Source organism: Aphelocoma coerulescens, chromosome 5, assembly GCF_041296385.1.
Source record: "Aphelocoma coerulescens isolate FSJ_1873_10779 chromosome 5, UR_Acoe_1.0, whole genome shotgun sequence".
Taxonomy (NCBI): Eukaryota; Metazoa; Chordata; class Aves; order Passeriformes; family Corvidae; genus Aphelocoma; species Aphelocoma coerulescens.
In genome coordinates this window covers 25,737,646-25,759,281 of record NC_091019.1, presented here as the reverse complement: position 1 = coordinate 25,759,281, position 21,636 = coordinate 25,737,646, and the positions used below count along the sequence as shown (strand labels likewise).

The following is a 21,636-nucleotide window of genomic DNA, read 5'->3' as shown; positions in this document are numbered from 1 at the left end:
GAACTGGAAGATATCAACATAATAGAATATTCTTTGTTTGGAGTACCTTACATAATCTGTGATTTCAAGAGTATTAACGACCCCTGTTTAGCAACGCTCAGAGAACATTACTTCCATGTTCTTCATTCCAAACTCCTCACTGAAATACTCTCCACACACAGGTCTCAATGACCTCTCTAAATCCTCAGCAAGTTACTAGCATTTTGTCTTTCCCAATACAAAGATACTAACTGTGACATTCCTGTTCTAAGTAGTTTATCATTAGCAGAACAGGTAAGACACAACACTGTTGTTACATCAGCAGAGAAGTTCAGGCTTTTAGCATGACAGCAACAGAATACTACAGTTAAAACCAAAATACTCATGCACTGCACAGTAAGACATTAGACATGCTCTGAACAACATAATAATAGGAATCAACTCCTACTGCTAATTTTTCTTCTGGTTAAGACAGATGCACATAGTAAATGGTACTGATTTTAGACTAAAAAAATATCTACATATAATACCTTGACACAACTTCTACAAGAAAGTTAAATTGAGAAATATCAGCTTGACATGTCAGAAAGAGTCAAGGTCTCTCTCAATGCTTCCTGTCATTTGACTCTCAAAGGCCCCACGCAAGATGGAGGTGGCATTCCACAGGGTTTTATACAGAGGTACATTCTTTGCCCCGGAGTGCTAATTATCCTGACAGGAGATTGACAGAGGGTTGGTTTCCTTGGAGGAAGAGTGGAGGGAAAAGCAGGGTAGTGGGAAGAAGGAGGAAGAGCAAAATGCAGGCATGCAGGAAGGGGTGGCAGATGGAGGAGTAGTTCCAAGCTACTTCTCCCAGTTAAGCAAACGGCTGCCAGAATTAGCTAATATATTGCTACTCCGTGTCCTTCCAAAAAGAACAAGCAACTACAGGGCTGCTTGGTCCACATTAATCAAAATTAGATACTTCTCTATGTATTTCTGCTTTACTTGTAAACATGGATTTTTAAGTCAGTTTCATCTCAGTAACAGGCAGTGAATAAACTCATTTCTAGTATGTCACTGACTACTTTAGAAGTATAAAAGCAAATGTCAAGTAAGAATTCTGAATTCATCTCACGTGACAGACTGACATACCTTTTTCATGGCATGATCTAGAAACACTCCTATCTTCGTCAGCGTAACAGTTTCATTGTTGACACGAGAATGCAAAACCTGGAACACAAAAATATTTTTTTTCCCCCCAAACAACAGAATAAATTTTAGTCAAGATCTACATGGGCCATTCAACACTTGCTTCCTTAAATCTTCTCTTTAGCAAAGGGAAGAAAAGATACTGTACTAAAACTAGGATGTGAACACATAACACTTAAAGCAACCAATCTCCAGAATGCAGTATGAAGGACTCATAGCAGCCTGAAGTTACCAGCTTGGTAGCATGCAGTAGTTCTTGGAAACCCCCAAGAAGATGAATCACATCAAGTGACTGTTAGATTTAAAAGAAAGATGTGATTTCAAAGAGTAAATTAAATTTCCCATTTTGTGTGCTTTTGGTCAGCATCTTAAAGAAGTCCGACAAGTTAACCCTTTCTCCATTCCTATTAGAAAGAACTTGCCCACATTCTTTGGATGTACTGATTACCTTTAAATATCAGAATCTTTCCTGATCTGAGTAACATTTTTAAGGCAGTAAAGAGGAGGATTTTAAACCAGAAGAGAACCAACAAGAAAACATCTCTTACTTGTCGTGCTCGATCGTCCGGCATCCTGAATTTCAAATCTAGATTAGTGTCCAGTTCCTTGACCAGTATGTTTAGAGATTCATTGTTACGAGCATCAGTAATGGAAGAACAATCTGGTGCCTGTGCTTCTCCATGCTCAACAGTATCTCTTGGGATATTCAGTATTGGCTGGATTCTAGCAACAAGGACAACCAAGACAAATTAACAGCATGTGCTGGATGTCATCATGGATAAATAGAAGAATCTGCTAAGCCTCGTACTGCAGACTGCTACAAGACATGAGCTGCAAACATGAAGAACTCAAAGATCACCCTTTCCTTGAAAAGTAATTTATAAGGTCTTTATTTTTGCATTTTGAAGCACAGAATAACAGGAAGAATGAACAGTGCAGTAGAGATAACAAACAGAAGGTTCTCATATTACGCTTGTAAGGATTCTATGAAGTTTAGGACTAAACAGATATGTGACAAAAAAAAGCTGATGTTTTCCACACTAAAACTTGATTTCAAAAACCTCAAGAGGTAGCCAAATTATGTATAAAGAACATTCTAAGCTGAACACTGTTTTTTTCCAAAGGAAGCTGCAGGATGTTCATGGATGGGAACCTTTAACACAAGCTCAATACTACTATTATACTAACTAGGTAGAAGAAAACAGCTTTTTTACTACCACTATTTTAATTTAAGTGACTAGGGTATTATAACATTGCATTGATCTATGTAAGCTAGCTAGTGCAGTACAGACACACTTATTTTATCCTACATAATAACAAATATTACTGACTCTTCCATGACTAAGCTGATTTTCCATCTCTGTCCCAAAAGAACGAGCTGGAGTTTTCTGCTCCTAATCCTTTTTTAGTGTTTTCTGGTCTTCATCATTTTCTGTCATCATAACCAAAGCTAAGAGGATGTATGCAATGTACAACAGTTAACTGTAGTTATTAAATAGACACTCACCTCATTCTCTCTCTCAAGGTATTTTTTTTGTTAATATACTCCACAAGACATTCAGACTAGTGCTTAAAACCTCATTCTGTCTGCAATTTATGTGTTCACCTTGTGCTAACAGTCAGGGAAGAATCACCATGAAATTGGATCTGACTATTACAGTTACAGCAAAGACAACAATCAAGGAAAATGCCTTCCTTCTGTGAAAAAGCCAGAGAAAGAGGTTTGAACACCTCTCTGTTGTTGACTAATAACTGCATCCATCCTCTCCAGAAAGAAAATACTCATTAGGGCATTAGTGTGAAGATTTACAAATACAGCTTTTAAAAAACAATACTTGCCTGAGTCCCCTGTTTTCTGGAGGCAAGAAATAAGTTGGCAGTTCTTCTGGGTCAGGAATTTTGGGGAAAGATTTCATGCACTCTGATCGCTGAGGCCAAAGAATATGCTGTTTCTCCTAAGGGGGAGAGGAATTATTTTTTATTATTTTCTCAACATTTTTAATATTCTAATGAACAAGGTAATAAAAAGGATACTAAAGGGATAGTCTGAAGTAAAAAAACCCCAGAGATCTTTAAAACTATTATTTTTCCATCTTTTTTTTTAACATCAACAGTTTAAATTTCTATCTTTACTCAGCTGTACTGCTTTACTTGCAGCAGATATTTACGGAACAATTCCCTCTGTGCTGTAGTAGTTTCAAAGGATGGGAAACCAGACAGAGAAACTAGAGAGATGCTTATATGCTGAGGAAATTCAGAATGCTACATTCTCCAGTGCTGCCAGACATCACAAATGTAGCCCAAATGCTAAACAAGGAGAGGATTCACTTTCACCCCTCCTCTTTAAAAGGGCAAAGCTCATTCTCTTCACTCACTCTGCTGGATTCCACACTCCACACCGAAACGACAGAATGAGCCACAGGGGAAGACTTCAAGGACTGGCTGTGAATGCTTTGGTTTGAATGAAGATCCAAATTTATGGATGTCATACTAGAAGTGGAAGAGTCTTCACCAAACTAGAAACAACAGAAAGACAAAATTTAATAAATGAGATGGTACATTCCTTGTTGAATTTCTCCATGTTATTTCCCCCCACTCCTCTCTTATGTTAAGCCTCATTGATGAACTGAAATGTGGGTAGCAGAAAAACAAAACCAGCCCAGGAATTTAAGCCTCTTGATACACTCAGACCATGCAAGAGCAATATTCATGTTGCAAATAAGTCAACAGTGAAAACACAAGGGCAAATAAAAAAAAAATGCTAAAAGGTACTAAGCAAACATTTCTAATAGATGACAAATAAAATCTACTTATCTAGATTGCACACCTTGAGATCAAGTCAGAATTACTAAGACTCATGGCTTTCAGAATTATCTCAATAATCTGAATTCATAATTACTCTAATAGGAAAAACAATCAAGAAGACGACAGCAAAATTAAAAATAAATATTCCTATTTCTTAAACTAGTTAAGGGGAAACTTCAGAACATACTCAACATTGCAAAAGAACTGAAACCATAATCCTGCTCTGCAGTTCTAACACAGCAGAGGTGTTGCTTAGGTAGCTGTCATTCTGGATTTTCAGTATTAGTACACACCTTGCTTCCAAAACTTCTTGGTACTCTTATATCGGTTTTCTTGGCGCAGTCATAGGAAAATAAAGCTTTGGACTAAAATGAAGTTTTTGAATTCAAGTAATTCTCTTTTCTAAGTAAAACAAAGCCTTTTAGAGTAAACCCTCTGTACTTCTACAGTTCACAGTCAGTCTCAGCTTGTATTAATAGCAAAACGAACTAGCATTAAAATACTTTACACTCTGGAAAAGAAAGAGACTAAGAGTTTTCTCACTATAATTACCACACCCAAAATGTAGCCCTTTTGTCAACCCTGAAAAAATTGAAACTATTTTGTGAAAAAAGCAAATGGGATGTAACTTAAAGGAGTGGTATCAATTCACAGACAAACCTGAACATATTCCACATTTTCAAAAATGTCTCCACGGTGATAACGAACAGGCTGATCCCACTGACAGTGCAAGCTATGCTGCTGGTTGCCCAGTCTGCAAATCTGATGGTTCCCTGAAAAGCACAAAGTATTTTTTTACTAGAGAAGTGTAGTTTCTGAGGAGACAAAGACAGCACAGAGTCAACCTTCTCCGCCCCCAATTTGGTCAACCTTTTTTATTTACTTCATCAGCCCAGAGGAAACTGCAAAAGACTCAAAAAAAATTTCCCTGTTCAAGAACATATTGCAACCTCTTGTTTTAGTAAGCAAAACACAAGAGCCACTCAGGGCCATCTTATTATATGAAGAAGTTATATGCTGACACTTATCTAAATATGTGCAATATTTCATTGCTTTAATGAGCATGAACACTAAAAAGCTGTACCTAATTGAGCTTCTTTTGCCATCTGTGTCTCGTGAATGATGTTCCTCAAGATTTGCTCCTCCTGGATGAGCTTGTACTTGTCTAAAACATCTTGTTGCCTAAGGTAATGGTCATGCTGCTTCTGATATTCCTTTAATTCATTTAATGTTCGCTGAAGTGATCTTAAAAATTAAACAGAAAAGATTTACTTTGAATGCTTTCTAGAATATCACCTTTTCCTACACTGTTGCACATTTTCAAATGTGTTTCTTGAAGTATTCTTATGCTTAATTCTATTGCATAATCAAAGAAATACAGAAATTTAAAAACAATTCTTCTTGAAATATAAATAATTGCTGAAACAGAACTACAGAAATTCGATTGTATGCATTGCCACTGGGATACTTTAGTTACCTATGCTGGGCTTCCAACTTTTGCTCAAGTTTTTGCTGACATAGGACAGCATGTTTCCTTTTTACAGCTTGCTCAAACCCTGGTTTGGCCTGTAGAGCATGATCATAACACAGGACTGAGTGGTTGTACTCTCCAAGCATCTGAAGAATGACCAAGAGAGAGAATTAGCCATTGTGCAGTAATATTTATTAAAAAATACTCAGTTTTTAAAGAAATCATTACACTAAATTTTAACTTATGGTAACAAGCAGCCTGTCATTTCTGACACTCAGGCCACTATATCTATTAAAGAAAGGCTGCAGAAGAATTTTCCTGGAATTTATTTTAGTTTCCTTTGCTAAAAGACAGACTTTTGAATAAAAGTATCTTGACACAATTTTAAGCATTACACGTTGGACACACGTGGAGCACAAGACACAGTGTAAGAGTAAAGCATTACAAGCCAACCCAAAAAGATTAAGTAATATTGAATTTTCTTCAAGTCTTGGAAAATAAAGGTTGTATTTACTGCGTATATATTTCCTAAAGTGTAATAGCTGGTAAAGAAGTCACTGTAATCCAGAGCTGCATGAACCACAATAGCTGCATCTGCAGAGAAGTGAGCCCGGTGCAAAATATTTGCCAAATTTACCAGTGCAATGTCTTTATTTTGCCTAAAAGAATAAAAGAAAATAAAATGGAAAAAATTAAAAACTAACATTAAAGGAAGGTCAGACTGTGTAAGAATCATGCACAAGGATACATTAATTTGTCAGTCACACATTAAAATATATCACTTGCTAGAAAAATGTCTCAACTATTTATATGCCTAGTATAGCACATAGAGACCAAGAACAAGTAACATGGATTATTCCTTAGGATACCATCTTAGAAACCAAACCCTGTTTACTAATTAGGATGACTAGAAAAGCAATCTGAGAAGAAATCCTTCTTAGCAATTCTTACCTTGAAGAAAAATGAAGGGCACGCATGGCACATTCTACTACTTGGTACGGCTCATTCTTTATTCGCCAGTAAAAAGAAGCCATGTTATAGAGTACCCAGGAAGAAGAGTTCTGCAGTAAAGAGAAACACGTGAACTGTACTAACTACTAACACATGAACTAAAAGGTTAATCAAGGCTTTAATTACTATAGGATCAAAGACTGAGCACCGAAGTTGGTACTCAGCTGCGCTAAGCCATCCTCTTCTACCAGAAAGCTGTCATTTGGCAACAGTTGTCAATGGTTAGGAACACTGAACTAGCATATTAATGTACTAAAGAAACAGAATTTCTGCATTTCAGGCAGGTAAAAATACAAAATGGGAGGAAATGAGAGGTAACAATAGTTTAAGCATCAGCAGCTTAGCTGGAGTCCAATGAGGGTTCCTAGATTTTGCAGGAAGACATTCAACAAAAACATACACTCTTCAGTACTGTTGTTTCTTCTCTGCTCTTGAAGTACCTGTATTTTTTGTTTAAAATCCTTATTACCTTGACAAAGCAATGAATGTGGCTTGCCAGACAACGTAACTACGTAAGTCCTTAAAGATGAAAACAAGTATCTATTTACTGGCTTTGCTGATGCCTTCTTCTACCTCTACTTGCCTCGCAGAAAATGGTCTTAGTTTGCCTTTTGAAACTCAACTGTAAATCAAAAATACATGTGCAAAACTGCATCTGATTGCTTGTACGAGGTGTATCTAATCTTGTGAGACCTTTCCAGCACTCTTTTTTGTGCATCCAGCAAGATTACAGTTTCATACCTTCATGAGCCCATCATAAATACGATGACCTATTTCCTCTATACTTCTTCCCAGCCTCCGTGATAAGTATGTGAAGATTGGATCTTCTTTAGGTAACAGGGGTGCAGAAAGATTAACCCTTTCTTGGACACCCTAAAATAAAAATTGAATACAGGTATTTGCTAGCACTTAAAAGCAGAGAAATATAAACAAAAGCATGACTCCCAGGAAAATGTACAGCTTGGTTATTTTACAATCTCATCTTCCTTTCAAGGTCTCTGGGAACTGATAGAACAATTTCACCTCTGACAGATAATAATATATATTATTACACAGAGGAAAACATTAGGAGCAGCCAAAAGCAGCGTCTCCTTGGGAGTTCTACAGGGGAAATATTCACTTCTGGTAGCACTGTGTATCTGGCAGCTACTGATTTCATGAATGACCATGGAAGCACTTAAGTTGTGATTGTCAGGTTACATGCACACAATGGAAGCATACCAACACCTCTTCTCTTTCTTCCTTCCCCAAGCACAAACATACTTCTTTCAAAGATACATCGAGACCCAGGAATTGAGCTAAAAAAACTTCACTTAGTGTTTAACTGTAAGAAAATCCTTATTTGTTGATGAAAAGACTTGCAATAAAATAAATATCAAGATGTAAGCACTTAAGCTGCATCTACATTAGAAAATTTGCTCATATAATGCTGTTGACAAAACCAATTTTCCTACCACTCTTCCACTGTAACTTTTCTAAAGCAGCTGAACTTTGTACTAGTAGGGAACAATTACCTCCTCCTCTGGGTTAGGGCCTGGCATTCAGATACCAAACAGACAGTCAGGTATGTTAGGAGCTACCAACAAACCTGCAAACGATTTTCTGATCCTGAATCTTCATACATTTTAACAACCCTGTTCAGCACTCTCCAAATTTCAACTGAGACAATTCACAAGCTAGTAGTAGTTCCAATGAAAGCTACCAATTTGCTAATGAAACGTGTTATGAAAACAAAATACTCTATTTTTCTAAAAATGCCCTCTAAAATAAGGCAAAAAAATAACAAAAGAGCAACTGTACACCTGATGGAAAAGGTATAAGCATGTAATTTAATCAGGGCCCAACTGTAGTTTTAAAATAGTATGAAACATTCTTGAAAGATTACAGTACCTTTCAACCTTGAGTGAGAATTGCCAGTAGGAGTTTTCTATTCCTCTTCCTAATGTGGAAAAAGACTTACTTGCATTTGCTCACTTACCCGTAAGTGCTGAAAAGCATGAATACTGTATGGAAGATCTAGGACTTTCGTACAGTCTGGCTGCTGCAGGTCTGGAGGCACTGGGGACTTTGTGTCGATATAGTCTTCAGGGCTGAGGACATAATAACATAACATAGTAGACTGCTGGAGTGAAAGCTCCTCTGGACCCAGGCCCAGAGGAAAGCCAAAGCACAGGGGTTGAATTAAAACCTTTGGATAAGCTGAGATACATGAAGTCACACCAAATTGAAATAAAAATATAGATTTTTAACTTTTAGTAGAAATATATGCTAAGTGCTTTAAACGTTGAAAAGCTGCAGCAAAGAAATCTTAAACACAGTTCTTGCTGCAGCAGTGTTACCTTTTCACAGCATTTCTTTACTTCAGACAAAACATAGATGGAACTATACTGTTCACATTTTTTAGATAGTGTTCACATAAACAATAAGAGCTGCTAGAAACGATATAGAAATGTGTGTAATACCTATGTAACACTTGTGTAAGGCTTACGACTGTTAGAATTAGACCAGAACAGGTTAAGAAAAGAAAAACTAGAATCGTGTGTTAATTTCCTTGGTCAATAAACAAATATAATCCACACTTCTGTAAGTTTAGAGAAGAAGAAGCAGCTGTTTACTACTTGCTGTTTGCCTGCTGCTGCTGCTTTTACTGCTTGGCCTTATCATGTAACCCCTTCGAACTCTGCCTTCAGAAAGCTATGAGACTACGAAATAAAGAATTTAGCAGGACAGCAGCCTCCTCTGCTCTTTCATCCTCATCCGAAAAGGAAGGGCACCCCATCAAAAACTCAACAGTAGACTACAGATTTAAATACTGCTGAAGTTTGTAAGAGACAGTGTGGTAGCTGATAGAAAGAGTACTCTGATTTAATCATTACAGAAATCCTCTGTTAGGGCACACTAGACCATTTCTGCTGTCTTCCCAGATTTGAGTTGTATCAGGATGTCATGACTATAGGACAAAGTAAATAAATTTGTCTGCTTTAGCAAAAATATCAACATTTGGATAGCTTCCAAAATATATCAGTGTCAACCTAGTGTATCACTACTATGATTAATGATCTATCTGCCAGGCAACTGGCAATGCATGCAGACTCTTCAACCGAAACAAACAAACCAATCCCAAATACGGGTGATGAGAAGTCCAAATGAAGGTATATGAGGATAAAATCGATCTTTTCCCACTTCAAGTACTCATGTGATTATGATAAAAAAATAAAACTGCTAAAACGAAACAGTCATTCCTGAAGATGAATTACCAATGAAGCTGAATGTCAAGTACACTGCTCATCCTTCACTTTCTAAACACAGGGGACAAAATATGACCAGAAAGTTCAACAGATTGGTCATCAATGGAATTTCGTTCAAATTTAAGTCGAGACAGTTTCAACTAAAATAAATATCTAGCTCAAAACACTGAAAGCACACTCAAGCAAATTCAACCCCTTCTACATGATATATTTCACTTTAATTCACATATCTGGTCATATCAGTACAGAGTAACAGTGACAGAACTGGGAACAGAAAGGAAAAGTTTCAGGTCAGGGCTAGCATAGACAGTTCAGAGGAAACAGCATGTGTGTTGTACCCATTCACAACTAGTGACAGATGTTGTTTCAATTTAATTCCACAGTAACACAAAATAAAACAACTGTCATCTAAAGAAAGTCAGTGCTAGTAATCTTTTACTTGTATTTAGAGGTACTGTCGATTTTTTTAAATTCAGTAAAAACCTTAGAATATAAAGCATCTGTTTACCGGATATCTTTGCTCTCTAAGGTGATGTATGTGCCATCATACAGATCTAGGTCCCCCAGGGGCACCTTTGCTTTAATGCAGTCTGGATCTTCTTTATTATGCCTTTGTTCCAGCCCTGTGTCTCTGTCCTCATTTTCCTCTATATGAATCTTTTGAGCAACTAACTGTTTCTGTAGGAAAAAAAAGGAAACAGAAGCATATATACCAATGAAAGCAAACTCTATAGTTGCTAGGATTCAACAGTCCAACTTTTTCCTTAAAACAAAGTTCATTTGAAAACAATCTAAAAGGTTCTCATAAAATTTTGCGGATATTTTCCTACATTTTATAACATCTGTAGGACATTTTTGGATTTGGATGGCATATAAAATTTCATTAGAGATAATACAACTCAAATGAGCCCTTATTTCTACTGTGGTGCCTAAGAAGTGGGCTAGTAACATTCCAGATCCATGGTAGGCCATTTAGGAAAAGAAGAAATGGTTGCTAGAAGTACATCATATTTTTCACATTTGGCCCCTTGTTTTTCCACTGTAAGACCTTGTGGAAATAATAAGAGACATTGCAAACGAATCATCATCATCTTAACCACTCAGTGTGCTAAGTACAACTGAACTTTAGTACATGTGAAAAGTACTGTACATGAGTACATGTGAAATAAGAAAACCTGCATTTTTAATTAAAGCCATACACATTTGATTACATGCTACTATGAAACAATACAGATATATCCACTAGTAGCAACTTGTGCAAGAACTTACAATAGCTAACTTCTGCTGAAAAGTCATTTCTATACCACAAGTTGGACATTAGTAACTTCCACACCCACAACCCATGCCCCAAAAAGCTTGCAAGTATTATTCAATCCACAGCTAAAATGTCCATTGCCACAAAAAAAAGTATACCCTTCTGAGAAAGACTGGCTGAATACAGTCACACAAGGGGCAGTACAGCTTATTTTCCTTTCTCCCATTCACCTAAAGCTACCTCTGGTGCTCATCTAGCTTTCCACTTAGTTAGTTATCCTAATCTGATAAAACCAAAGCTGGCACTAGAAAGGAGTGCATGGCCAGAAGGGCTGTGAGCAGTTTGCTTACCTAACCCCTATTATATTTAAACTTCAGTTTATCAGTTCAAAGTTCATTGACACCCTTTTCAAAAGGTCTCAGACCCCCTCTCAATAATAAATGGGCTTGAAGAAAAACAGAGGTGACATCCCCTGTGTTCTTCTGAAACATAGTACAACAGAATCCAGTGACTTTAGGTAAAAATGTTAGTATTTATGACTAACAACAGGGAATGATACAACTGGAGACCAGTTAGGCAGACTTGAGGCAAAAAATTCTTGAGATCTGTAATATTTTTCATCCCCTCACTGAAGGAGAACTTCAGCAATAATAAATTCTTTTCCCCACCTAAAACTAACAGTATAAAGTCTATGGAAAAAATCTGTATTTTCAGAAATTAGTTAGAACTTAAATGTTATGCTTTACCTCCAGTTCTTTGAGGTAGTTAACTGTTGTTTCTTGTCTCATTAGTATTACCAAATCATGTGGGTTTCTCAAGTTCATTGGTGAATCCACCTGCAAGACATTTTAACAGTCCATCATGTAAGACATTCTCCTAATTACAGTGATCTTAAAAGGAAGGCAGTTATGTTCATTCAATTACAGTTTGTCTGTTCAGAGGTTTTCTGTCCAGTCCACATTCATAGTATGTCCATTATGAAAATCCACACTTCAAACAACATTGTCATTTGGGAATCCAACTCAAACCATGCTTTAATTTTAAACCTATTTTTATTTAATCAGGCACACAAGTTCTAAGCATAAGAGGCAAGTAAATTTCCACAACAAATATTACTAAGAGTACCTACTGCTGAAATACTAGATACCTTACAGTGCAGTCACAAAAACTTATTTTGTTTTTTAACTTTAAAATTCATCCACCACGTCCCTCAAAAGGCATAAAGTAGTTCAGCTACAACTCCTCTCTGCAACCAATTTAACACACTTGCCTACCATTAACATCTACTGCCTTCAGGATTAATAAGTAAAGGAACAAAATCAAGAGGGAAGCAGGTGAAGACTGAAAACTGTTACAGAAGCCCATGCTACAGCTTCCATAGCTCTGCACAGGAGTTCACAGCTCCATGAAGAAGGACATTAGAGGCAAGTCACAGAGGACTTACGTACCAGCCCCTAGCTGGGCTCAGTAAACCATGGCACTTCTCCCCATGGCTGAAACCCCAGCCCTGTTCTCATGACAAATTCTGCTATCTCACTGGGCGGGGGAAAGTCCCTACAGTTGAGAAGGTGGTGTAGCAGCAGCTGAGCTGATGCAAAGGCTCACTTGGAGGCTTGCAGCCCTGTTTCCTCCCACATGTCAGTGTGGTAGCAGTACACTGGCTGCACACCAGCTGAAGTGACCACCAGGACCTCTTGGAAGCTAACCCAAACTCAGGAGCTGAACAGAACATAATTCCCACTACTAAACTAAATTAGTTAACAAAGGATTCCATGAGCATGAGAACAGAAGCAAAGAAATAGAGTTATGTGATGACAGGATGAAAAGACAAGGTGACAAGGACAGCAAGATCTCACATTTTTAACATGACTGTTAGATGGTCTACATCAAGATGTTTTTCCTGGATCTGCTCAGCTTCCGTTCAATCTTTCAGGATACAGAACTAGCTGCTGCACGCAGATGTGAGCACTTCTCTGTATGTTAGCACTGATACCTCTGAATGGGCTGCCCACCCCCATGACATCTGAGCAAACTTGGTGATATTACAATTTCACGGAAAAGTCTGCCATATATACATGTGCAGGGGAATCTCCTGAGCTCCAGCTCTTCCTTTTTTGTCACCTTTCCAGACAGCTTGGACACATTTCTGTGACACTGTCTCCCTGCAGAGAACTGCATCTCCAGCGTATTTTCTGGTCATCCTAATGTGTCCTGTCAACAGATTAAGCCTTGGGCCATATTCTTTTGGCTGTGAGTCAGATAACAAGCTCAAATCTACCTTCTTTGGACTACTGACTGTTAAGTCTACATTTGTTGTAAGAATCTTGACTGAGTAAGGACCTTGTCCTCTGAGATATAAACACTTGTTCCTTTTGCTAAACCCTAAGCATGGTTTTGGCTAAATTTGGCTAAGTATTTCTTTCCAAAACAAAAGCAGCAGTGCTTCTTTTAGTATGGAGACATTTTGATGGGTGGCTACCTGTACAGTCCAAACAGTTTCTCCCTTAGCAAATTAATTCTCTTTTATCGACAGATGAATAGAAAATAATGGGTGCTACTGACATTAGTCCATTTTTACACTATGAATTGGGAGCTTATGGATTCAACTGTTGCAAATAAAGAATGAACAAGTATCCACCACAATGCAGACAAGCACAAAAAAATACCACTTTAAAAAAATCTAATGATTTTGTTAGTTGTAGTATTAAAGTGCACAGCATTTTATTCATAGTCGTATTTCCTATTTCTTCCTATGGGCCCCTCACTTTGAATTGGTTGCACACAAAGCCAGAGATATGCACAGAATGTAGCAGTTGTTTATGGCTCATTTGCTAGAGAAACTACCGTGGTATGTGCAAATGAATGAGAGATGAATTTGCAAAGTAAATAAGAGAAAGTTTCACTGTGTTTAAGCACTTCATCACCCCTTCCAAAATAGCACTGTTGATCTGACATCTAAAGGCTGCTTGCATGATACTACACAGTCACTGAGGGCAAAGTCAACCATCAGCTCCACTTTCAGTGACAAACAGCATCTGGGCAGCGATTTTTTTCAGTAAATTTTGCAGGCATCAGCAATTAGAAAACCTTATTCTGAAAGATGAAGGATCTTGGCTTATCATTCATTCAGTAACAGAATGATATCCAGGGTTCGCTTCTGTTTTTAACTTTTGGTAAGACAGTCACATGAGAGTTAGATCTGAATTTAGTATTTGGATATTTGGAGTGGTATGTTACCAAACCATTGTGCGTGAGTTGACAGAAAGGCAATGCACTAAGTACTGCAGTCCCATCAACTATTATCTGGCAGCAGAAATCAAAGTGGCAACAACAATCAAACAGCAGTATCACTGCATTAATTCACAGTTATGTTGATCCACCAGGAAATCATCCCAGCTAAGGGTCTTTTTCTTTAGTCTTCAGATTTTCACTTCCACATCTGACTCACCTTGTCACAAACAAATAAGTATGTTTTAATAACAGAATAATAATAAGTATGTTTTAATAGCAGAATCCTTCAGCCTAGTGGAATGTTAACCTTACCAGTGTGTAAACACAAAGCTCCTTACACAGAACTTTAGTAGTTGTATTGGGTTTGCATGGCAAGGGGTGACTTCTGTGACAAGCTGCCAGAAGCTTCCCCTACATCCGACAGAGGCAATTCCAGCCAGATCCAAGATGGACTCACTACTGGTCAAGGCTGAGCTCATCAGTGACTGTGGCAGTGCTGTAGTAATAACACATTTAAGAAGGGAAAAGAAGTTATTGGAGTCAGAAAAGAGAGAAGTGAGAATATGCAAGAGAAACAGCTCTGTAGATACCAAGGTCAGTGGAGAAGGAGCTCCAGGTGTCAGAGCAGAGATGTCCCTGCAGCCGGCTGTGAAGACCACGACGAGGCAGGCTGTCCCCTGCAGCCCATCAGAGAGCAGAGATCCACGTGCAGCCTAGGGAGGACCTCACTCACACCAGAGCAGGTGGATACCCAAAGGAGGTTGTGAACCTGCAAAAGCCCACACTGGAGCAGGATTTTTGGCAGGACCTGTGGCTCTCCAGGTGACCCACACTGGAGCAGCCTGTTCCTGAAGGATGGCATCTTGTGGGAGGGACTCCAAGCTGGAGCAGTTTGTAACAACCCATGGGAAGGAACCACACTAGAGAAGTTTTTGGAGGATTGTCTCCTGTAGAAGGGACATAACTCTAGAGCAAGGGAAGGAGCTCTTCCTTGGAGGAAGCTGTGGTAAAACCACAGTGTGATGAACTGACCACAGCCCCCATTCCCCATCCTCCTGTACCACCTACAGGGAGGATGTAGGGAATCAGGAATAAAGTTAAGTCCAGGAAGAAAAGGATGGGTTGGGGGGAAGGTATTTTAAAGATTTGCTTGTATTTCTCACTACCCGATTCTGATTTAATTTGTAATAAATAAACTAATTTCCTCAAGTCGAATTTGTTCTGCCTGTGGTGGTAACTGGTGAGTGATCTCTTCCTGTCCTTATCCAAACTCTTGAGCTTTCTCTTATATTTCTCTCCCCATGTAGCTGAGGAGAGGAGTGATAAAGCAGCTTTGGTGGACACCTGGTAAACTCTTCATTACCCCCTTTTCTGTAGTGACAGACAGATGGCTTTCAAACTGAAACGTATTCATCTCCGATCCAGTCAGCAATACTGTCAAGACTTACAGTTCATTATCCAGCTTTTTACAACATCCCTCCCTAGATCAAACACATTTTCTTCACAGTGCCAGCCATTTCTACAGCTGGAAAAAGACAAGGCTGATGTACTCAGTTGTGAAGAGCACCAGTACTGTGTTTGCCATTGAGGGCAGTAATGATATCTCGTGATGAATACAGTGACTCAGCTGCAAACAAAAGTTTGCATCTGCATAACCTGCACTGCACAGATATGAGCAGCAGCAGTGGTAAAGATAAGTGGGAAGCAGGGTGTGCTGAAATCAGGAAGACACACCTGAAGCCCTGCAGGGCTTGCCACATGGATGCTCACACTTCCCTCGTGCTGCTCGTGTTCAAGTTCCACCTAGCATCTTCCTGCTTTCCTGTGCAGCCACATCCCCAAACGAGGAAAATTATGCCCTCAATAAAAACATAAAATATACCAGAACTTTCTTGTGAGCTGCTCCTTGTTAAAATTCAAAGGGATGGCAACATACCCCAAAGATTTGGAAAAGCCCTCAGAGCTTCATTCCCCTGTCAAATAATTCTTTAGTCAGAAAAACAGTCCAAATGAAAGACATATGACGGAAACCCGGAGACTGTTCTGGATTATGCCCCTTCCTTCCCACAACAAGACTAGGCAGATTTCAGAGGATACTGGTTTCACTCAGTCTCATGTTATGCTTGTGGTCTTACAAACACTTGCTGCTTTCACCCCTTCAAGCAAAGTCTGTTGTGCCTCATCACCTGATTTGGGAGTCAGATGAGTGAAATATACACAGATATTTTGACTTAGATAATCTTTTTCAAAATGTAAGCAACTCTCCACAAGGCTCCTCGGGGATGAAACAGAACAGAGGTCAACCTACAGAGCAAACACAGCCTCATGGTGTGGAAAGTAGAGACTCCTGCACCAGAACAGATGCTTTGTCCAACTTACTCATTTTTACACTCCAAGTGTTTGGCTGATGGCAAAGCAGCACATTCATTTACTCTTCCTCCAAAGTGCTGAAACTGGGACATTCAAGATGAAGCGCTTGAAATGCAAGAATTTGACTTCAATTCCAACACAGTAAACAGGGAAAAAAGAGTAGTGCTGAAAAGCTTTCTTTGAACATTTGACAGCTACTGTAGTTACATTGCAGAAAGCCTGCCAGTAAAACACTCTTAAAATAAGTGTTCTCTGTTCAACTTTGCCCAAAGGTGAAAGTTTCTTTATAAAGCACAGTTCAAATTTATTCGCTGTCACAAAGTACACCAAGAACCTGATTCAGCAAGAAACACAGAGAATTTGTGTAACTAAAAAAGACATCGAGTTGAATCAAACCCTGAAGTTTGAGAGTCTCCTATGTTACCTGCATATATCAAAGTCTCTCAGCAATCAGACTTGGAAGTTTTGCCAAACCTTCCAGTATATTTTTCCCAACAATCCAGTTACACTGCATCAGGAAGTAAATTTTTTAAATGAGGGTTGATGAATGCCTCAGTCAACTATTTTTAAATAAGGCATTTTTTAAAGTACTGGGGACACCCCACTGTTAACTGAGGCACAGGCACATCAAAATTGGAACAGCTGCTAGTGCCTCTGCACATCTAGAAGCATTATACTACATGCAGAAGGCAGATTATTAGAGAAAGAAGCTGGAAAACACGCTGTCTCAAATGACAACATATAGAAAAAGGGGTTCTCCATATTTGTTTTATAGGCAGTGGATGTTTTGTCACTGTACAAAATAAAGGCAATTCCCCCTCCAACAGGCTGGAACCTCTTGCAGTCTTGAGGGGGAGCCAAGGATCTGAAAACCGGTACTTGTCTTTTCATATATTCTTGCTGTTTTGAGATACTTTACACTCCAACATGACACTATATGGCATTTCTGAGGAAGCTGCAAAAAAATCTGTACAGGTTTCAGTGCAAGACAAGCTACAAAACTGAAAAATAAATTCTTTGACTCATCCAAATGATGAGTAGGCAGCGTCAGAAGATACTTGTTTCAAGCGATGTCACTGAAAAATTCAGGCAGAAAAATGATGTCGAAATGAGTTTTTTTAAGTATTGAGCCATTTAAAAGCTTACTGCTGCAGAACCTGCTGTTAGCAAACAGCACTAGATATTTTGCTACTATTACTACTAGCTGTGCTACAGTGAAAACACAAATTTTAAACACTTGTAGCACTTCAGAAATAAAACCTAACAAAGTTGCAGTATTATTGAATAGCTATGTTCAACAGAGATCACAAGAGTTATGAATATCGTAGATAACAGATCCAAATACATCAAAGGAAAACAAGACTTTACTTGGAACATCATGTGTCCAGTGTGTTGCTGGTCATACTTAAGGGTATAAATTTCCAACTTGTATATTCTAGGTAAGGTTTATATTCTTCAGTAGCCATACTCTCAGTTGAATCAAAACAAGAGATGGCGAGATCATTTGGATATACATCTGTAATGAACAAGTACTTTTTTCATAAAGGCAGACTGGTTCTTGATGTCTGCTCATTGCCGAATCCTAAAAATTTCAAGTGTTCTAATATTGAAAATACAGACAGGAAGACTAATAATTACTTACAAGATACCTAAAAAAGATTAACCCTGAGCAGTAATTTCTTCAGCAAATGAACAACAGAAAACCCATTATTTTTTTTCTGTTAAACTTTGAGGGAAATTACTTTATCCAGTGGTGTATTTTTAAAGCAGGCATGAAATAACAGTGTTTCAGAGTCTTGCTGACTTTGCTCTTTTGGGCTTTGGTGGGGTCTTCATGCAAGTGTGTGCTTGAACTGCTTCCAAGGCTACCCTTCAGCTGTGAAGCTCAAAGGGAAGGCAGGGAAGGCATTCCAGGCACCAAGCATAGCTTTCACCACAGAATAACCAGTTTTGAACAGTTGATTTGTATCATCTTTTCAGGTTGCCCAACCCTTATTTGAAAGGTGACAGAAACAGGATGAGAGGCCAGGAAATCCAAGTGTGAGGATCCTAAGAGAAATGGGACCTGGGAACACACTGTGTCCAGAAGACAAAGGCTGTATGAAAACACCAGGAACTGAGGAACGAGCAGGACATGGCTACACATGGTCTGAGCATTCTGGACTTACATTCTGAACCACCTCAGCATGTATTACCATGCTCAGCTAAATCCAGACACCTTTGCACTAAAGCTTTTCTGTCAGCAGTCAAAACCTGGTGTAAGATTACCTGCTGGACTGTGGCAGGTGTGAGGGCATGGCCACCCACAGCTGCATCTCAGCAGCCCTTTGGATCTGCCTCTTAGCTCCTTCACCTCAGATACAAATCTCTGACTGCTGAGTTGAGAACAGTGGAAGTTACTTCTCCACCATCGCTCCACTGAATGAAACATTTGCATTTCTGATGCCACATACAGGCTACCACAAGGTCTATTTTTATAAATTCGGATATAGTCATGATGTTCACAGAGACACAGAAATACATAGGCTGTGCTCCCCTGGGAGCAGGCAGTGCTGGTGAAGTGCAATTCTAAATCCCCACCTGTGATAAGGATGTTAAAGCAACTCAGCACTCACTATACAAAACGTTCAGATTCAAAAATTTCTTGTACACTTATGTAAAGGCAGAAAATTTAGACTTTTTTTTTTAAACTATGATTTTTCATACCACATGAACGCCTATGGTCCTCTGGTGATCAAGAGAGAAGTTCTAAACCAGAGTAAGTTCTCCTTTCCTTGAGGAAAAGCTGACCTCTGCCTCAGAACCACCCTGCTTCAGCTCATCACCCTAGGGTTGGATAACATCTAATGAACTACAGAACACCCAAACCAACCAATCCAGGTGTCTTTGCACACCCTCATAAAGAGGCACTGACAACTGTTTTGGGGAAGGCATGCTACCACCTTACACACTTCAGTAAAAATGAACAATTTTTTTGTGTGGGTTTTTTTTTGTTTCCTTGGGGGTTTTTTTGTTCTGTTTTGTTTAGCACACAATAGGTTCATACAACCAAGCAAACTAACCTTTAGAGTAAGAGCAATGCAAACATCCACCTGCCATTTTCAAGACAGGACTGAGTGACTGCTTAATGTATCACAGAAGATGCTTTTGTAAGCAGCAAATAGCTTTTTATTTGGCTGCACTAGAATCTCAGCTTTCCTTGGGTTTGGATGGCTGCCTTTCCTGTATTCTTGAGCGTATGGACCACTGCTCTCATCTCAACCTGTCACCATACATGTGCATTCAGGTGACAGAGTAATGCATTAACTAACTCTAAAGCCATCCATGAATCAACTCGCCTTGCTGCTGCTTGAGGTACACTCACACTCAAATCTGCACCCAAATGAACAACTGGCAGGTACTGTCTCCCCTCTCTACTGCACTAAGCCAGAATTAAGCACACCACAGCACTGCAGGAAATTCAGATGTCACATTCATTGAGCAGCTGGTTGTCTTAGTCCCAAACAAGCTAGCCAGCATTGCTCTCCCACTCTCCTCTCCAGATCGTCTTTCATGAACTTCAAAACACATGACAACACATTAAAACCAAAATAACTTTTTGCCAACTCAGATTCCTTGCCAGAGGCTCTTTGCTCCTGACAACACTTTCCCAATCCTGCTTTGGACCATCTGCCTGGAAAGTTTTTGTGCTTCTTTAGGTTTAATTACTCTGACTTAACTTTTTTGTGTTTATAGCAGTCCACATAAAGGCAGTCCTTTGAGTCCCCACCAGCTTGCTTAACTTTAATCACCTCCATCAAGGGATCTCTAGAAACACCCTACCTCAGCTCTGGTATGTCAGGTCTCTGAGCCATGGTAGCAGTTGGTCCCCACCATTAAAGCCATGAATGACTACTGAGACTGCACTTAATCTGACAATTGTCTGTCCTCTCTTTATGCCAAGTTTCTCTCTTCTCTAGAAGTACACCAGTATTTCTGTAGTGACTCGCTTCCCCACTGGCAGACAAGCACTGTCTAAAATCAGTTATATATTAGCCTGAACTTTATACTGTGAATTGTGAAATGAAAAGGCTTATAAACATGTGCACTGAGCAGATATAATCTCATTAAAGAGACAATTACTCAGTCCCTGACCTTGCAAGAGCACGCATTTAAAGGCAGACTGAGACTAAAAGAAGAACATGAACTGATCCAGAGAATGATGTCTTTGATCTGAAAACCAGCTACTAGAGCAACAGATACAGCTTGATGGCTTTTTTCTTGATGGCTGAGACTTTGAAGTATTATATGCACTGCTAGTAATTTGTTTTGTCATTTAGAAATGTTCACTAGAAACTTGAACAACAGTGCCTACTTGGCAAGTACTCCTGTTTACCAGATGAGATCTTGCTGATACACGGAAAATTGTTCAGACTGTGTTAATTTTGCCACTGCTGCCAGGTTGTTGTACCACTAGAACTCAAGTCCGAGCCAGGGTATACCTGTGGTCGTATGTCACAGAAAAGTCAACCTCACTTGAATGTAGTCTCGTATTAAATGCTTACACCCTTGCTGCACTGTAAGGAGAAACAGCTAAGAGAGATTTTAGGTCAATAACGTAAAATAATCTCACCTTTCTTCCCTCAAACACACTCCAGCAACTATATTTTGTATTTAGGTCAGGACCTGTGACTCCTGCTGTCAGCTCCTCATCCACAGTGTACTTTGGTAACAAGGAAAACAAAGCTCACAGTAGCAAACTCAAAGCTACAAGAACTCAGCTGTCACCGGTGCTCATCTGCATATCCACAGATAGTGGCTCATTTAGCAGTGGGAATGTCTGGGTCTTACTGTCAATTGTTTTGCCTACATCTTAATTATACAGGCTTCATTCAGATAAACTGAGGTAGTCCAAGTGAAGACCAAGCCTGTACCTCTCTAAAAAGCTGGTAATCTTTGAAGATGTGTTTCAGAGGTTAAGAATGCTAATATTTCCAAAATTAAATAATACAAATGCTAATTAGTATCACCGCTCTTTGCCACCAGCAGCCACTTCCAGTCAGAGACTGCTGTGCTGGAAGCTTTGCAACAAGCAG

General features: G+C 39.0%; 1 protein-coding gene across 2 annotated transcripts in view; it reads right to left on the bottom strand.

The window, feature by feature from the left end:
• TTC17 (tetratricopeptide repeat domain 17) overlaps positions 1 to 21,636 on the bottom strand; it is a 56,518-nt gene that overhangs the window by 31,509 nt on the left and 3,373 nt on the right. Inside the window, exons 2-14 of one of the 2 annotated variants that reach the window (XM_069017166.1) lie at positions 11,707 to 11,796; positions 10,214 to 10,383; positions 8,436 to 8,547; positions 7,199 to 7,330; positions 6,398 to 6,507; positions 5,961 to 6,105; positions 5,453 to 5,592; positions 5,060 to 5,220; positions 4,636 to 4,748; positions 3,546 to 3,686; positions 3,010 to 3,125; positions 1,719 to 1,893; positions 1,114 to 1,191 (exon numbers count right to left, since the gene is read on the bottom strand). In XM_069017166.1, the coding sequence (XP_068873267.1) occupies positions 1,114 to 1,191; positions 1,719 to 1,893; positions 3,010 to 3,125; positions 3,546 to 3,686; positions 4,636 to 4,748; positions 5,060 to 5,220; positions 5,453 to 5,592; positions 5,961 to 6,105; positions 6,398 to 6,507; positions 7,199 to 7,330; positions 8,436 to 8,547; positions 10,214 to 10,383; positions 11,707 to 11,796 (1,683 nt within the window). The remainder of the gene's footprint in view (positions 1 to 1,113; positions 1,192 to 1,718; positions 1,894 to 3,009; positions 3,126 to 3,545; positions 3,687 to 4,635; positions 4,749 to 5,059; positions 5,221 to 5,452; positions 5,593 to 5,960; positions 6,106 to 6,397; positions 6,508 to 7,198; positions 7,331 to 8,435; positions 8,548 to 10,213; positions 10,384 to 11,706; positions 11,797 to 21,636) is intronic. The other variant, XM_069017167.1, reaches the window with a different exon arrangement.